General features: G+C 38.7%; 1 protein-coding gene across 4 annotated transcripts in view; it reads right to left on the bottom strand.

Annotated features, from left to right (window-relative positions):
- Positions 1-19984, bottom strand: part of ptpn11b (protein tyrosine phosphatase non-receptor type 11b) — an 80592-nt gene that overhangs the window by 44681 nt on the left and 15927 nt on the right. For 2 of the 4 annotated variants that reach the window (XM_073938180.1, NM_200454.1), the window contains 1 exon segment: positions 5542-5664. In XM_073938180.1, coding sequence (XP_073794281.1) covers positions 5542-5664 — 123 coding nt within the window. 4 annotated transcript variants of the gene reach the window in all.

The raw sequence follows: 19984 nt of genomic DNA, 5'->3' as shown, positions 1-19984 counted from the left end.
TCAAAGATCGGCGAGGGTGCCAGGTGGTGCCCTGTCCCTGAGAGAGTAGGTGCTCTCTCGAAGGGACTGCCAGGGGAGGGCTATCGCGAGGGAGAGCTCTGACATCCAGGTCCGGTTGAGCCAGAGGGGCGCAACCAGCAACCTGTTCCTCGTCCACCCTGACCTTGCACAGTAACTGCGCGAGCAGGCTCACTGGGGGAAACGCGTATTTGCGCGTGCCCCGAGGCCAGCTGTAAGCCAGTGCATCCGTGCCGAGAGCACTCGGTCAGGGAAAGAACAACTGGCAATGAGCGATCTCGGGGGAAGCAACAGATCGATCTGGGCTTCCCCGAATCGCGCCCATATCAGCTGAACAGACTCGGGGTGGAGTCTCCATTCTCCAGGACGCAAGGCTGCCGTGAGAGCGCATCGGCTGCACGGTTGAGCTTGCCTGAATATGAATGGCGTGCAGCGATTTCAGCCGCGGATGACTCCAGAGGAGCAGACGGCGGGCGAGCTGAGACATGCGGCGAGAGCGCATACCCCCTATACGGCTGATATACGCCACCGCCGCCGTACTGTCCATCCTGACCAGCACGTGTTGCCGCTCCAACACTGGAAAAAAACGGTGGAGAGCGAGGAACACTGCCAACAGCTCCAGGCGATATGCCAATGCAACTGGGTACCTTTCCACAGGTCCGCAGCCGCATGCCCGCAACGCACAGCCCCCCAGCCCGTGTTGGAAGCGTCTGCTGAAACGACAACAAGACTGGACGCCTGTTCTAGAGACACCCAGGCCTGTAGGAACGAGGGGTCGCTCCAAGGGCTGAGGGCGCGGCGACACAGCGCAGTAACAGAGACTCGGTGTGCGCGCGCGTGCCATGCGCGTCTGGGGACTCGATCGTGAAGCCAGTGCTGAAGTGGTCTCATATAGAATAATCCGAGCGGCATGAAGCGGCTGCGGATGCCATATGCCCCAGGAGCCTCTGAAATAGTTTCAGTGGGACCACTATTTTACTGTCGAGCTCTCTCAGACAGTACAGCATCAGCTGAGCGCGCTCTCCGGAGAGGCGCGCTGCCATGGTGACCGAGTCCAGCTCCAGCCCGAGAGAAGAGATCCTCTGCACGGGGGCGAGTTTGCTCTTTTCTCGGTTGACCTGAAACCCCCACAGGTGGAAGTGCCAGAGCACTTTGTCTCTGTGCATAATCAACTCTGTGCATAATCAAAAGAGAGGGCAAAATTCAGCCAGTCGTAAAGAAATTGAGTATGCAGATGCCCGCGGGCCGAAGGGGCGCTGAGGCACCCTCCGCGGGCTTGGTGAGGACCCGCGGAGACAGAGAGAGCCCGAAGGGGAGGGCTTTGTATTGCCAAGCTCGACCTTCAAACGCAAACCGCAGAAACTGTCGGTGGCGAGGAAGAGTGGAGACATGGAAATACGCGTCCATCAGGTCTAATGCTGCAGACCAACCCAGAGGACGAACGCACCGGAGGATGCGCTTCTGCGTGAGCATTCTGAACGGCAGCTTGTGCAGGCAGCGGCTCAAAATGCGCAGATCTAGGATTGGCCGTGACCCACCGCTCTTTTTGGGCACGATGAAGCGTGGGCTGTAAAACCCGCTCTCCATCTCGGCTGGAGGGAGCGGCTCGATTGCATCCTTCGCCAGGAGGACAGCAATCTCCTCTCGCAAGACAGGGGCGGACAGGGGGCTGACCCTGGTGAATACACACCCGTGACTTGGGGGGCCGTTTCGCGAACTGAATCGCATAGCCGAGTCTGATTGTGCGTATGAGCCACCGCGAAGAGCTGGCCCGCGCTAACCAGGCAGGCAGAGCTCTCGCTAATGGACTCATCGCTACAATCGCTGACGTACCAGCAGTGGGGCAGCGCGGAGTGGGTGTGCTGATCCGGGAAGCTCGCGGGTCCCACGGAAAAGCTGGAGGTGAGATATTTGCTCTCACTCCAAACCCGAGCTCCGGAGGGGAGGCTTGAGGGGTGGGAGAAAGGAGACCGTCCTCCCAGCGCTCGTGAGCCACTGGCGAAACGCACCGAATCTGCAAGCTAGAAAGCATAGCGTCCCAGACTGGCAGATTTCGGGCTGTCACATCTGGGGAAGTGAAAAGTGCCCTTTCATAATGTTTTCATGGCAGTAAAAAGTGCCGTTGGAAATGGGGCCCCGCCCTCCAGCGGGGAAAGAGCAAGTTCCCTCTTCTCCAGATGGCCTGTCCCAGGGGCGCTTCGCGGTCCGTTGCCGGACTTAGCGGCATTCTGGGCAGGGGGGCTGCCTGCTTCCGAGGTGCCCGACGCGCTCGCTTCGCCGGCGGCGTGTGCGGGGGCGGAGCAGCTCTCGTAGGCGGGCGCCTTCGGCGAGGAGCAGGTATGAATGGCACGGCGGGCGGAGCGGGCTACGGACCGCCGATAAGACATCACCCACCAACTGCTCTCTCACCGCCTTCAATTCCTGGGTGAATTCACAGACAGTGTCGCCGAACCTGGCTGGGGATATGGGGAAGTCAAGAAAGCGGACTTTGTCGACTTTGCGCATATCAGCCAGGGGTGGCGCTCCTGGACCACTAATGTGGACATCGTCCTCCCCAACGCACACGCAGTGGACTCAGTAGTCCGAAGAGCTAAGTCGGCGGCGGTGCGAAGCTCGTAAGCCTGGGTTGGACCCACCCTCGTGCAGCTCGGCCAGCGCCTGCGCTTGGTAGCGCTGGTAGGTGGCTATCGCATGCAAGGCGGAAGCAGCCTGGCCCGCAGCTATGTAAGCTCTAGCTCCGAGGGAGGTAGATAACTTACAGGCTTTGGATGGGAGACGAGGCGGACCCCGCCAAGAAGAGGCGCCGCGCGGATTTACCGCCATCGCGCACTCAACCTGAGGAATCGCCACATACCCCCTGGCTGTTTCACCCTCAAGAGTGGTTAGGGTGGAGGAACACGCAGCACGAGCAGAAAAAAGTGCTTTACAAGACCGCGTGAGCCTACTGTGCACCTCCGGGAAGAAGGGAACGCCCCTCTAGTCGGTCCGGCCGCGGAGCTGGGGGATAAACCATCTCCAACCCACGGCCGAAGCAGCCCGGGAAAGCACGGCTAACATGTCCGTTTCAGGATCCGTAGTGACAGCGCTCACCAGCCCGAAGGGGGCGAGCGGGTCTGGATCATCATCGGACAATGAAAGCCCACCCTCCGATGCCGCGGTGGACATCTGGTCTCCGGTGTCATCGGGCGTAAGGGCTACCATCTGTTAGACGGATCGCTTCCCCCGCCCGAAGCTTGGATGGAGCGCTTAGAGGAGCGGGAGGTCCGCGGGCCCGTGGGCGACGGATTATCTCTCGCTGAAACCCTCAGATCTGCCCGAGTGCCCGCTGCAGAGCAGGGGACAACTGGGGTGGTTCGCCCTTTTGCAAAGGCTAACCGCGATCTTGCGCAACAGTCATGGCATCGCAATGACGACATGAACTGCCCGCGAGCAGCGCATTAACATGCTGGACCCCCAGACATGTAACGCAGTGCCCGCGCCCATCATCCGAGGACAGGAAACCACCGCATCCAGAAACGCACAGTCGGAGCGCCGTCCTGATAAGGACGTGCTGCACGACTGTGTTGCTCTTTCTGTGAAGTTTGCAACTTTATACGCACCGCTCTGGAGGACCGGACCCAAAGAACGCCAGGCAAGGGAGAAACCCAGCTCGACCGTCTGCCACTGCGTGTACACACTCTGGACCGGGAGAATGCTCTCGTTCGCTCAGAATCGCTGGTCACAGCAGGAGGAACCCTCATCGACTCGATCAAAAAGTCTCTGAAGCGAAAAGGATAGCGTCTGCTGGCGCCAGGTGAGCTTATATACTCAGTTGATTGCTTATGCCGCTCACCTGCGCAGGCTTGCGCTGCCAATTCATTCTTAATTGGCCCGTTCAATACTCTTTCAGACGAGTAGCTTCTGAACCGAACCTCCCAATGCGTGGATTTTACAATCAAATCCACTTATAGTGCTGAAGTTCCCCCCGAAGGGGAACTTCATGTTTCATAGCTAGATGTGTCATTTTTTAAAGAATTATTCAGTGACATATTTTTGATGGCTGGTTGTCACCACCTATTGGTTGAATAATGTAATTGCTGACTGCAACTTTTATTTTTTATTTTTATCCAAACCGGCACATTTCCCAGAGAAGTGTGAATGCTCTGAATCGTGCTCAGGTGCAGTTCAGTTGGCTTGTACTGGCCTGGTTGGAAGAGGTGTGCCAGTCTGCCAGAACATGGTTTAGTTGGGCTTTGGCCAGGTACGCATGTAGTGTGATTGCAAAGCGCATAAGCCCGAAACTGAAGACGCAACATCACTTTTAAGGGACTGTTTCATATGGATTTATTACTCATACTTACAGTTCAATGAACAAAAACTATCTTAGTTTATTAAAGACGCAAACCCATCACTGCATGACAGCTGCACCTTTGTCAAATCTCCTAATACCTGCAGAACGAGGACCATTAATGAGCGTCAAAAGTGGCTGATCTGTTTGGCAAAATATTTGACTGCGTGTCACTGTATCCCAAACAACTAAAACGATATAACTAAACCAATCTACACTGTTCTGAGCAAGAGCGCTTCTCTTCCTGTCAAACTGAAAATTTGCAGCATCGATAACATAAACGTTGGTAAAAGGTAGGTAAAAAATGCAATGTGAGCGCAGGCTGAAGGGCAGAAGGGAGCTTAGGCGCGGTTCAAGGTAACTGTACCTTATGTGAGTACACCCTTAAATGCATTTGACAATGATTTTAATCTTTACCATAAACATCAGTGGTTATCTCTAAACTATTGTATAAACTGTTATCTCAGTACTTTTGTGTTATTTGACTGTTTGTAACTTCAAAACTCTAGACTAAAGACTAGACTAAAGACTGAATCTCTTTCTTGAATTTTGCATTTTCACATGTGAATGCAGCGGTTTGAAACATACGCAAATCACCATCATTTATAATTTATGTTGCGGGGGTATTGAGATCCTGATCTTTTAATGATTAATCGTGCAGCTTACAATGAATGCATTGATGCAGGTTAAACAAGTGGTGGCAGAAAACACCTTTAATTTCATACATGTGATTTGAATGACGTGAGAGGCGATTTCTCTGTGATCGTTCCAAATAAAAAAATGCATTAATTCGTGGGTCACGTGTGTTCCGAATCGTGGGTTGTGATCCGTACGAATCACGAATCAACCGTGATCCATAACACCCCTATATTTTAGTGAATACTTTCTTTCCTTTTTATGGTTGAAGTGAGTTTTCAGTACAAAGACTGAAATCTATGACATAAACAAGCTTTTTAATGCTTTACCAAGCATGAAAAAAGTCGGTTAGGCTAACAAGTACACTTCCAAGAAATCAATAACGCATCAGATAAACATTTAACAGAAGAGATGCAATTCATGCTCAACTTCACAAACCAACCACAAAAGGTCAAAACAACATAATGAGCTTGATAACTGTCTTGAGGAGAAAAAAACAAACAAATCTAGAGCAGACTCATATTAAGGCAGGTGTAAAGGAGTGCATACTCTATGCTGACCTGACAGACAGAGTGAAATCTCCTGGGTTGCTCTTGCTGGGTCGTGCTAGAAAGCTGCCATGGACGCCCCGTGTCAGGAGGAGGTGTTCTGCCTCGATCCCAGTGATGTTGGGATGAAACCACCTGAAAGAAAGCAAAATGACTTGCTAAGCAATGATGATAATCAATAGCTAATGTTAAATAGTGCAGTGGTTCTCAATCTATACCTCGCGACCTCTGCTCTGCAATTTTTGCACACCTTTCTTGTTTATCACACCTTATTTATGTTAACTAGCTTGTTAGAAGAGAGCTCCATGAAGGAACTGTGATCTGATTGACATGTTACCTAACAATGTTCAAAGCTCTCTACCCCCTGGCCCTTGACCACAGGAAACTGGCTGAAATGGAAGTATACTTCATTTAAAAACAAAGACTTAATCATGAGATTTGCATAAAAGATGAATGAATTCCATTTGAATGGAATGAATGGAATGAAACTCTGAAGAATTAGGATAAATATATGCGGACACAAGATGTGCAGAGCACTGATTTAACACTATAATGCTGCCATATTAACCAATAATCAAACTGTGCAAAAAAAAAAAAAAAAAAAAAAGATTGCATTATTGTTAAAAGTGACAGCAAAGACATTTATGACATTCAGGTCTTTACACTGGTTTCCAGTTAAATTCAGAATAGATTTTAAAGTGTTATTACTAGTTTATAAATCACTAAATAGCCTGGGACTTCAATACGCTGCAGCGGATACTGTATTTTCACTGAATACAAACCTAACAGATCACTCAGATCATTATGATTGAGTGATTTTGAAATTCCAAGAATTCACTCAAAGCAGGGTGAATCCGCGTTCAACTATACTATTTCAAAAGTATTATGATTCATTAAATATTGAAGTAATGGCTGTTTAATATGTTTGTTTACTAAAATCCCCTGTTCAATTCTATTCCAGATAAATATTTATATATGAGCAAAACAGTTTTTGCAGGTGCACAGTCAAAGTGTTCTCAAAAGGACAGTTTGCCACACAAAATATAGTGGTTACACAGTTGAAGAGAAGATTTTTTTCAACACATTTCTAAACATAATCAATTTCTAATAACTGATTTTTTTTGTCTTTGTCATGATGACAGTAAATAATGTTTGAGTAGATATTTTTCAAGACACTTCTATACAGCTTAAAGTGACATTTAAAGGCCTAACTAGGTTAATTAGCATAACTAGGCAGGTTACGGTAATTAGGCAAGTTATTGTATAACAATGGTTTGTTCTGTATACTATCGAAACAAAAATATAGCTTAAAGGGGCTAATCATTTTGTCCTTAAAATGGTGTTAAAGAAATAAAGCTTTTATTTTAGCCGAAATAAAACAAATTAGACTTTCTTCAGATTATAAAAAATTACCAGACATACTAAAAAAATCCTTGCTCTGTTGAACATAATTTATGAAAAATTTCAAAAAAATTCAAAGAGGGGCTAATAATTCTGACTTCAACTGTATGTTTTATGTTTGTTTTCAAGTCAACACAAGTTAACATATTTTTAAAAATGTTAGCAATATGTCCTTTTTTTATGGAAGTCAATGGCTACAGTTTTACAGTATTTTTTAACAGGAGAAAGAAACTCAAAGAGGATTAGAACACAAGTAAATTATGACAGTGTTTATTCTTAAGTGGAAGGAATGCTGCCCTGTGCAGTTTAATAAAATACACAACACATTAAATCGTCATTGGAGTTTCCCTGTTTTCCATAAAACTAATCACACATGATGTCATGTGTGACATCATTATCATGGCGACACATGATACGGTCCGTATGACTAAATATAATAGCTTATTTCTCTGAATTTGATTTGATTTCTTCAAAATATTTGTGACAATACAAGTACATGTTAGCAAAATTCATAACACTGTTTTAGTGGATTTTGGATATTTTAATAAAACAAAAGTATTCACAGACTAACTTTTCCAACAAGCATCCCATACATCAGGGTCTTTGGCTCCTCCCCTTTCACCCACCCTCTTTAGCAAGCTTATCCACATGTATATTTGTGTCCAATTTCACAGCGAATGCCAGTTGTAATCAGTTACGAAGTGCTGTGTTTGAAATGTAATTTCTTAATCCTCCGGGGTTGACTGGGGGTGGAAGGGGACGAGAGGTCATGTGTAATCTGGGCTAGTGTTGGGCCCCAGCTGTCTGGCAGCCCCATAGCCTGTCTGTTCCTGCACCGACTCCCTCACGTGAGTGTGCTTTGTGAATGGCCGTCTAGGGGTCAGGAGTAATTTTATCTGCATGCATTTTCTGAATGTGTCTGCCTGCTTGGGGCCCCATGTCTTAATCTCACTTTAAATGACCACACACGGGTCACTTACTTTCATCTTGACAGAAAGCATGCACCCCCCTTCAAAGAAATGTTTTAAGAAAAGTATTCTTTTTATCATCAACCAGGTCAAGTGTATTTATTTGATGAAGAATACAGCAAAATAAAATATTAGTGTGAAATATTGTTGTCTATATTTTAAGATTTTTTGAAATGTAAGTTATTTATTTGATTGCCAAGCAACCAAAAACCTGTAACAGGCTTGCCAAGCCTGTAACGTATAGTTTTGTAAATTATGCAGTTAGAAAATGTATGATATGTAACATTATTACAAATATAAATAATATTCTATTTCTAATAAAATAAACTATTTCTATTTTAATATATTTATTTTAATAAATTGTATTTATTCCTGTAAGGGCAAAGCTAGATTTTCAGCATCATTACTTTAGTTTTCAGTATGGTAAGATACTTCAGAAATAATTTTAACATGCTGATTTGGTGTATTAACGTATTGTTTTTTATTAATATCATATTTGAAAAGAGCTGTGTAGACTACCATCTTCACATTAGTAGAAAGTTCATAATTTTAATGCATCATTGCTGAAGAAAAATATTAACATCTCAAAAGAAAAATCCAGACCAACTAGGGCTGCACAATATAGGAAAAAAATTGAATATTTTATATTTCTGCGATTAAATATTGTGCTATGAATATAATATCACAAAATATGACTTAAGTAACTGTTTGGAAAGAATTGATCATTTTACATTGATTGGGATGATTTTGTAAAGGAGGGCATCAGCATGGTTTTCGGTGAAATATTGAGTTACAAAAATTCAGTTATCAAATCTGAAATAACGCTGTATAATCCTCATTTTATAAATAATTAAACAGTTATTCTTTGTTAAAGCAGTAAACTTTATATTTTTATGTGCCCCAAATGGTTTAATTTTGCTTTGTATTTTACAGTTGCAAACCTTAAAAACACATCCAAGTAAAAATATTTCACATTAGATTCTTCACACAATTAGATTATCTTCGCACCATTAGATTGTGGTTAAAATTCACAAAGAGTCTACAAATCATGCGTACTGAACTGTGGTTCTGGTTAATTATGATGGCAGCTTGACATTCCAGATTCTGTGACGTATTGAAGATGCGCACATTATGATATCAATGCTGAAATGATACATAGTGCAGGCCTAGACAAAGTGTTTTAACAACTACACTAAAGGAAAAAAGCAATAAGTAATGTACCTCTTTCACAATTCTTTGCACTCAGGTAAAGTACATAGTATTTAGTGTTTATTTTTTCAGCACTCTATTTCAATTATATTTTAATAGTTTTATTGTACATTTTAATGCTTTTAAAGTGTACAATAATTAAACAACACTGTCTTCTTGTTACAATCTACATGATGAGATATATCCACACAATACATGCAACAAGTTACCTACAAGTAACTCATGAAAGAGAGCTCAATGCTACAGGTACACAATGCTGATTGTAACAGTCAATGTTTTGATGGCAACAGGCAGTGAGTATAAATGTGCCACAGTACGTTGAGTGGAAAATTAACCCAGGAGGTCATAAAACAGAGTTTTTACACCTGAAAAGCCACAATACAACTGTGTAAATACAAAGGAAAAACTGAAAATGGGACCACAAGTACTAGAAAGTTTTGCTCAAGTTCATTACTTTGACATTTCTTCAAATAATTACTAAAACAGTTCCAAGTTAAATACCATTATACAACATTAAGTTGAAGTTTTCATTTCTATAAGGTTGAATTGAGTACTAATATAGAATATTTATTCTTTACAAAACTAAGTTAATAGAAATTAATTTTTTGTGTCATTAACATCATGTATGTAATATTAAAAATATTTGATATAATGTGCATATTATGAACATACAGTAGAAGTCAGATTTATTAGCCCCCCTAAATTATTTTTTTTCTCCAATTTCTGTCGGAGAGAAGATTTCTTCAACACATTTCTAAACATAATAGTTTTAATAACTATTTTTTCTATATATTTCTGTACTTTCCATGTCTGAATACAAAAATTAATCGATATTTGTTTTACATTTGTTTATCTTGCGCAGTGTTGTTCAATTAAACAATGTTCATAGCTAAGGTTGTAAAAAGAAATACAGTAAACTTAACCATGCTAGGCCACTAATTATGTCCACAAAATTGTTTAAACTTTAAACTGTTTTGACTACCTCACTATTTATGACACATCTTCAAGACTTTCTTACATTTACAGATTTAAAGCCCTTAATATAAAGTTTGACTCACTGGATTATGGACTTTCTTTATTCTGTGCTCCACTATTTTTCAGATGTATTTCTATACTGCTTTTTCGATATAAACGGGACTGCCTCATAGCATACTGCTTTAAAAATATTTAATCAATATACTACCCAGCCCTAACTGCACTTATAGGGTATATGCAGGAATGCTAAAGGTACTTTCAATACCTTTTTTAAAGACTTTTTAAAAACCAGTTCTAATCAGTATCAAACCTTCAACTTAATAAACAGTTGTTAAAAAACAATAGTAGTTAAATAAATGAAAGGAGCACAACTGTGCAACAGAACTCAGATAAACTTGGATGAAACAAAGCTTAAATGAATAAATTACGTGGTTGTTTCAGAAATAGGCTTCAGCTACTGTTTAAACCGGCATGATCTCACGAGGAAACGTAAGTATTTTACATTTTGTAGCTAATTCGTATGAATTCATACGAGTTCAGTTGTATGAGGGTGGCACCCAACCCTACGCCTAACCCTATACCATCACTGGGTGATGAGCAGAGCAAATCATACTAAATTGTGCGAATTAGATTGTACAAATTCATACAAATTAGCCACTAAATCAAAAAGTTACGAATTGCCGTGGGATTTAACTCGTCTTTCTCCAACCAGGAGTAAGCAAATCTTTATCTCTTCGCTACATGGAGAGCGTCACATCACCTTCACGTGAATGTCACAAATTACGTGACATTACCAACATTACCTGGACAGAGGAGATTGGCTGGATGCACCTGGCCTGAACCAATTGTGTGGATCGAGAAAACTAAATATATTTCTGCTTTTTTGAAGTCAAACACTTTAGGCAACGCTTGAACAAAATTTAAGACCTCGTAAAAACACGCTTAAGACATTTTAATACCTTTTAAGGGCCTTAATTTTCTCAAAATTGATTTATCGACTTTTAATACTTTTTAAGACCCTGCGGACACCCTGCTTACATAATTGCTGCTGATTACATCTGTAATTAATATCTGTTTTTCATCTGCAAAGTAAACCTACCCATCAAAACAATGGTTAAGTGGTAATAGTATAAGTATGTTGTAGCTGAATCCATCAACATGACTCCAAATGTAAAAGAAATTGGTCAGAGTTTGATTAAAGATTAAAGAAGACACAAACAACAAAATCAGGGGATTAGCTTGCAAGAATCAATTGTTCACCTTAAGAGAATTATTTATTTATTTATTTATAATTTTTTTATTGGTGTTTAACAAGACCATGCATATAGTATACAATAGGACAAATTACAGTCTTAGTTTTCTTATTTTCCCACTATCCCCTCATAATAAAATAAATAAAATGTATGAATTATAAACAAACATATCCTCTCAGAAAAAAATGTATTAATTAAAAATAAATAAATAATTTAAAAATTAATTAAAGAAAATAATAACTGAGAAAGTTTCCATTCATTCATTCATTTTCTTGTCGGCTTAGTCCCTTTATTAATCCGGGGTCGCCACAGCGGAATGAACCGCCAACTTATTCAGCAAGTTTTTTTTTACGCAGCGGATGCCCTTCCAGCCGCAACCCATCTCTGGGAAACATCCACACACACATTCACACACTCACTCAAACACTACAGACAATTTAGCCTACCCAATTCACCTGTGCATGTTTTTGGACTGTGGGGGAAACCGGAGCACCCGAAGGAAACCCATGCGAAGGCAGGGAGAACATGCAAACTCCACACAGAAACACCAACTGAGCCGAGGCTTGAACCAGTGACCCAGCGACCTTCTTGCTGTGAGGCAACAGCACTACCTACTGCGCCACTGCCTTGCCAGAAAGTTTCCAATAAAACAGTAAAGAAAAGGAAAGAAAATAAAAAAATAAGAAAAGTCTGCATAAAGGAGTCAATATTTCCTCTTTTCAATTATTTACTGTGTATTAGAACTGATATCAACTGAACAGGGTAAGCCTTTGATATAGTCTGAAACTGGATTCCAGGACTTGTAAAAAGATTAAAGAGATGAAAAGTAAACATCTTAATTTCCTTACGTTTTATGCATCTAAAGATTTCTCTGATCCACATATCATGTGATGGAGAAATCAACTGTTTCCATTAGATAAGAATGGCTCGTCCAGCTAAAAGAGTAGAAAAAGCAATAACCTGGTGAGATTTAACAGTCAAGTCAACTCTTGCTGAAATACCAAAAAGGGGCTGTCAAGGGGTAAGGGCAGGGGTGGCCAATCCTGTTCCTGGAGAGCCACTTTCCTGCATATTTCAGTTGCAACCCATATCAAACACACCTGTCTGTAATTATCACGTGGTGTTCAGGTCCTAGTTAATTGGTTCAGGTGTGTTTGATATGGTTTGCAACTTAAATCTGCAGAAAGGTGGCTCTCCAGGAACAGGGTTGGCCACCCCTGGGTTAGGGTCTAGATTTATGTTAATAGCTTCAATTAAGTGTATCAAATACAATGGACCAGAAATTTGTCAATTGAGGGCAACTCCAGAAAATATGAAGATAAATGGCAGGAGACTACAGTGATGACAGGCATCACTTCTATCAAGAAAACATTTGCTAATTTGGCATTAGTTATAAGGAGCACCTTAAATTGCATCAGGACATATCTGATGCATATAGAGGAGGAGTGGACCAATTTAAAAATATCTTCCAATTGTTCTTCTGCAATACCAACAGCAAGGAAATTTTCCCAAGATTCTTTGAGAGAAACCATAGGATTTACATTTAGTGTACTTATTCAATTATAAACTACTTATATTAAATGTTTCACCCCAAAAGATTTTAAGAACATAATATAAAGTTACTCCAAACATTATAACAATGTACACATTTTGTTCTCAAATAATAATAATAATCCTATATTGATGTTATAATACATATATAATGATGTATAAATGATGTTATAATACATATAAAGCATTATAATACACAGTACGCAGGCCATCAGTTCATCCTCATTATTGAGTCCAGTGGTGAATAACTGCAAACAGCTCAAAGTTTTCCACAGCGTGCCTCATATGCTGTGGAAAGATTAACTTGTATTTAAAACCAGAGGTCTTAATGAACAGCTGTGCACATAACGTTTTACCCTGATACTGTGAGTCTAAACTCTAAGCATTATGTTCCCCTCCATCTTTCTATGGAAAGTTAGCAAAGCATCACTGCATTTCCTGCAGTTCTTCTCACCGCAAAGGAAGTGTGATAAACCTGACGCTTTAAAGCTACCTGTAAGCATGACTAATGTCTGTTTCACTGTTTAGAAAGGGCAACGCTCACCATCACATACTGATTCTATGTTTGTCAAATCTACTGCATTTTCCCCTCCTGTCACATCATCACTATGCACGGTCACTAACTTCCCGGTCTTTTGTCAAGTTCGCCACCGAAGCCAAAATATTCAAATGCATTTGAATTAATAATTCATTGACATTTCTGTCAGCACTTTTCCTCCTGACAACGACTTTCGGAAAGGCAAGCTCTAGCAAGTACTGTATGTCCTGGAAACACAGTTGTATTTAAACACAAATTACTGAATTTCAAACAATAAAAACCACATAATTCAGGCTAAAAATAAAAAGACAGTGCTCAGCATAAATGAGTACAGCACATTTTGAAAATAAATATTTGTATCCATTTCTCAGTAAATATATTAGTGCATTTGAACAAAACTAATTCATTAACCTGACATATTTATTAAAACACTATTTTAATCACTGAACATCTATAGAAATAGAAAGATGATGCATTTAATATAAAATATTTTTTAAAAGAATAACAAACAACTAAATTTTAACTAAACTAAACAACTTTTTTTTTCTTTTCTTTTTTTTCTCCAACATATACATTTGGACTAGTCATTTTGGACTGTTTTACTAGTTATTTTGTTAAATTAGCCCCAGATTTGACTTAAGTACTGTCTAATCTAATGTATATGCACACATATAATATTGTAAAGCATCTAATAGAAGATATAAATTTAAATGAAAGATTTGTGAGGGGTGTACTTATTTATGTTGAGTACACACACACACACACACACACACACACACACACACACACACACACACACACACACACACACACACACACACATATATATATATATATATATACATACATACATACATACATACATACATACATACATACATACATACATACATACATACATACATACATACATATATATATATATATATATATATATATATATATATATATATATATATATATATATATATATATATATATATATATATATATATATGTATACACACACACACACACACACAATTAAAGTCAGAATTATTAGCCTTTTTTAAATATTTTCTAAATGATGTTTGTTTAACAGAGCAAGGAAATTTTCACAATATGTCTGATAATAATTTTTCTTCTGGAAAAAGTCTTATTTGTTTTATTACTGCTAGAATGAAAGCATTTTTTATTTTTTTAAGAACCCCTTTAGGGTCAAAATTATTAGCCCCTTTAAGCTAATTTTCTTTCGACTGTCTTAAAAAAAACCATTGTACAATATACAATACAATACAATACAATAACTTGCCTAACTACCCTAATCTGCCTAGTTAACCTAATTAACCTAAGCCTTTTAATGTCACTTTAAGCTGCATAGAAGTGTGTTGAAAATATCTAGTCAAATATTATTTACTGTCATCATGGCAAAGATATAATAAATTAGTTATTGGAAATGAGGTATTAAAACTGTTATGTTTGGAAATGTGTTGAAAAAAATATCTCCGTTAAACAGAAATTAGGGAAAAAAATAAACAGGGGGGCTAATAATTCTGACTTCAACTGTATATGCCTGTACTGTTGGTCAAAGACCCGTGCAAAAGAAAAGAAATGTAGCAAGCAGTTTTAAATAGAACACATATGAAAAGCAATTACACGGTCTACTTTTGTTTCATGTAAATTTTTTAAATTAACAGCCAAAGTGTCTGGAATAATGTTTAATTATCATCCAGTGTAACATAGCTATTTAAAAAATGATGCAACTTAATTTTTTTCTGACCTGAACTTATAAAAGTATATCAAATAATAAATGATCATACATTTTGTTATATTTAAAATAATAAAAAAAATACTACAAACTAAAAAAGTAAAATATCATTAGCATTGTGTGACTGCATTGTGATCTTTTAATGCATCATCAAATGGTTCTTCTCCAAGATTTATGGGGTTTTGTAGTTGTATTTTGTAAATTATGCAAAAAGGCATATGATTATTCATAATAATTTGAAGTTATTGCTCAAATGACATTGTATTAAATATAAAACTAAGTACTTTAACATAATTAAATCCTGCATGACATCCAAATTAAATTTATTTAATTATTTCAACCGGCAAGTTTTGTAACTACAGCTGATTTTCTAGAATGAAAGTAAAAACACATTTCTGTAAAACACCCAGTATCCTAAACATGTCCTACATGTCATGAAGAACTGAAAGAGATACAGCACTAGCCGTGGTCTGTGCTGTGCAGATAAACATGTCATCACACATTAGCTGATCATTCATGGGCTCTAAATCATTATGCAACATTAAAGCAAAGGAACAGAATATTCTGGTGAAGAATATTTAACATTTAAAATTTTGCAATGAATAGGGAAAACGATGCAACCCAATATCCCAAAAAACACATGTATACAATGTACACTTGTATGTATTTCTTTGGGAAAACAAATATTTCTAAAACACGAATAATAAATACAAGGCAAAAAATGCTTTTCTTACTTAGATTTTTTTGTCTTGTTTCTAATCCAAATACCTAAATATTCTTAAATCAAAAAGATTTTTTTAGACAAGCAAAACATATGTTTTGTTTTTAGAAATTATATGCTAAAATAAAGTATGTTTTTTCTTCAAACAAGCAAAATAATCTGCCAGTGGGGTAAGAAAAATAATCTTATGTCAAAAGGAAAACGCAATGGTTACTAAAGTAACCCTTGTCCCCCGAAGAAGGGGGTGGATGGGTGGGGGGGGACAGAAATGCTATGTTCCTTCGCCACATGATTGTCCCTTAGCTGTTGGGAGTGAAACCCTCTTCAGCTAGAAAAGGATGCCTCAGTTGAGCACAAGCTGTGCTTATATGCCAAATTAATAGTCATTGATGACACACATTGATGCACACTGACGCTGCCAATTCATTGGCATTTCATAGGCCCGATTTTATACTCTTTCAGATAACTGAATTCTGACGAAATCCCCATAGTGGAAGTGTTTCTACATAGCATTGAAGTTCTCCTCCCGATGGGGAAACTTGATTATTTTGCTTACCCTATTGGTAGATTATTTTACTTTTTTAATTAAAAACTTACTTCATTTTGGCATATTAATTGCTGAAATCAAGACAGTATGTTTTGCTTGTCTAGAAAATTCTTCTTGATTAAAGAGTCTTTAGATATTTGGACTAAAAAAAGGCAAAAAATCTAATTAAGAAAAGCATTTTTTTTTGCAGTGTTACAAAAAACCCAAGAATGACACATGTCAGTATTTGGCAACCATCTCAGTAGATTACATGTATAGTAGGATTTGTGGTCATCTGAAAAAAACAAATGAAATCTTAACTTTGCATACTGTGAAACAGCAGGTGACACTAATCCCAGCTAAGCTGTTATGTATTTTCATAAAACAATGATAGTGGGTTTAATCTGACCTCATAACCTTCCTTTTTTCTCAGCTTTTTACAAAAAAAAAATCTGAATCTAAAGGAAAGAGATAACAAGAACACCCCAATTGCGCGATGACAAAAATAAAGACTGACCATAACAGCCAACACCATCTGGACCAACAGAGAGTCTGTTTTAACTCTTACAGTGTTTGGTTCTCTGGTGACTAAGGGTCTTCCTTCATGACTCAAACAGGTCTGTGGAGATGCAGACTTTTCAGGCACCCGGCTCCAGGTCACACGTAAGCCTCTCTGAGCTCTGTAGTAGCTCAACACACATACAAACACAACCGCAACAAACCACAAACCATCCTGCAAAAGTGCACGCACACGCACGTATGATCCTGCACAAGCAGCGATGCTAAAAGAACTACGTAATGCAATCGCACGTGAAATTCGGCTATGGAAATGGCATAGTCTGGATGCGAAGCGATAACAGCGACTAATGCCTACCTCACCATTCTGTTGGGAGCCTGTCAGAGCCCCTGCTTTGCTTCAGAGTTTGGTAATCCACGCTCAGTACAGTTACACAAGGAGGAAGAGAGAGAAAGAGAGAGAGAGAGGGGGGCAGGGACTTGTAGGAGTGCTGCTGGTTGGAAAGAGAGGTGGGGGTGTTTAATCTGGGATTTGGATGCGTGTGAGCTGCCCTGATAGGAAAGCCAGCCAGTACAATCAGCTTTTGAGCAACTGTCCATCCCTCCTGCCCTCCCTTCCTCTCCTGCGCTCTCTCTGAACGTGACGCAGCGCTGCCATGCTGCCCCACACACGCTTACACCCCTTAGCTTTATCTGACCTATAACATTGGCAGCTCTTTGAAAGTAGTACAAAAATATCAGCATTGTGCATTTTAAGTACTCATGGATGCAGGCAAATAAGAACACAAGTAATGCAATGGCATGGTGAAGCAAACTGAGAAAGCCTGCACAAGCGTTTGTTTGTGTGTGTGTGTGTGTTTGTGTGTGAAATTGCATTTGCATTGAATTATATAAGTGTTTTGGTGGATATGCTCATCCTCCGATTGTTTCTAATTTGAGTTTTGTTTTTCTGTTGAACACAGAGGATATTTTGAAGAATGTTAGAAACTGTTGACTTGCATAATATTTTTTCCTACTATTGATGTCAATTGATACCAGATTTTACTGTGTAGAGAACATTTAAATCATGACTGATTGGAACAAGTGTTTGTTTATTTTTTCTTTCTTTTGTTTTAGTGTTTTTGTATTATTTTAAGATGTTTTTATTATTCCATTAGATGTTTGGGTTCAGTAAAACATTATGCTTTTGAAAAAGCAACAAAGAAGGCCAAAGTAATATTGTGATTTTTTTCTATATTTTAAACTTATTACAACTTTAAAAAATAGTTGTTAACTGTTTAAATATATGTAAATTTGTTTTATTTATTGGCACAGCTGATTTGTCACACTGCAAAAAATGATATGATAAATTAGTCATGATTTAATTTAGTCAGTTTAAAAAAGTTCAATAGACTCATAAGGTTAATTTGATTCGGCATAAAAATTAGGACAACCAGGATTTTTTTCAGTGCAGTAATAACTACTCCATAAATTATTAATGAATGAATAAGGTTTCATTTGAATCTTAAATTATTTATATCATGCCTTTATTGTATTTTTGGACCAGTTAATGCCCAGTCCTTGCTCAAAGAAAGTATAAGCTTCTTCACTGAACAAATAAATAAATAAATAGATAAGCATGGCACTCTTTGAAGCTAAAATAAAACAAATTAAATTTTGAAAAAAAAAAGCAGCTAAAATCTAAATCTAAAAACTCCTGGCACATCAGTTTCTGTCAATAACCAAAGTATTTTTCTGGGTAAATATAAATAATTATAACAAATAAACAACTGGTCATAAACTAATTTAACCTAATTTAAGGTATGTCCATTTACATAAAAAATTATAATTATAAAATAAATGATAACTATAAAAATCATATTAGTTTCCACAGCGACACATTTGTTGTTTATCATAAGTGCACAGCAGTTCTAAATACTCAAGCTTTTTTTTTTTTTTTTTTTTTTAAACATTGGTTTCTGATTGGCCATCAACGATATTTATATTTATCAGTGGGACAAAAATGTTCTTTCCCAGTGCCATTGTCATTATCATTGTGGTGTGGCTTTTTTTATTCAGAACAATTGTTTGTCCTTGGTGCCAACCAGCATTTGATTTTTTTTAAACAAAGTTTTAGATTTTTCTTACTGGTAAACAAAAGCAAAATTACAGAAAATTATTATTATTATTATTATTTAAAAAATAATAATTATTATTATTAAAATATAAAGACACTCTAAACTTCAGGTTTGTATAAGGAGGAATGATTTGTTCTTGTGCTCAAGCATTTTTATTGTGCACTTGCCAGCTTATGCAAACAGTACACTCTGCTACTGTAGGTTGCATAAGCGAAAAATGCTTGCCAAGTAATGAAGTAATTCTATATCTAAATAATGTCTGACTGATTTAAAACAGACAGACTAAAGCGCATGTGAAAAAAATGTACTGCTCAGGCTTTCAAAGCTTCTTTCTAATTACAGAGACATGAGTCACAACAGGACAGAGAATTAGGACAGACCTGAGTGCCAGGAAAACACCCGGATTTCCCCAGAATGGACATGGACACTGTACCTTGGGTTCAAATATATTAGGAGTTTCAACCATAGAGTTAAAATGTATAGTTTTGTGCAAGCAAATCCATACACAAAATAGAATAATCAGTTTTTGCCGTATACAATTTGCCTCAAATACCCACCAATCAAAAAAAAAATGTTTTTGCTGCTTCAAACCACAATTTATAAAGAGCTGAATCAACACAATACTTGATGGTTTTTGTGGGATAACTTAATTTTTTTTATGTTCAAATAACTTAAATTTGTAAAAACAATTAGTTAATTAATAGATTTGTTTGTTTTAGCTTTACCTCATTATTAGCTAGATGTCATATTCTACCTTACTGGAAATCAAATAAGCCTCCAACTACATCCCAATGGCTTGTGGATACCATGCATTTACTAAGGTTAGATGCTCTGGGAAAACTAATTTCTTTAAAAAGGGGCAATGTTTTATAACTTACTTTAACTCTCTGAACATCTAGCCTTAATAGATGCACTCTATTTCCTTTTTAGTTT

Source organism: Danio rerio, chromosome 23 (genome assembly GCF_049306965.1).
Source record: "Danio rerio strain Tuebingen ecotype United States chromosome 23, GRCz12tu, whole genome shotgun sequence".
Lineage (NCBI taxonomy): Eukaryota > Metazoa > Chordata > Actinopteri > Cypriniformes > Danionidae > Danio > Danio rerio.
This window is presented reverse-complemented; position numbering and strand designations above follow the sequence as displayed.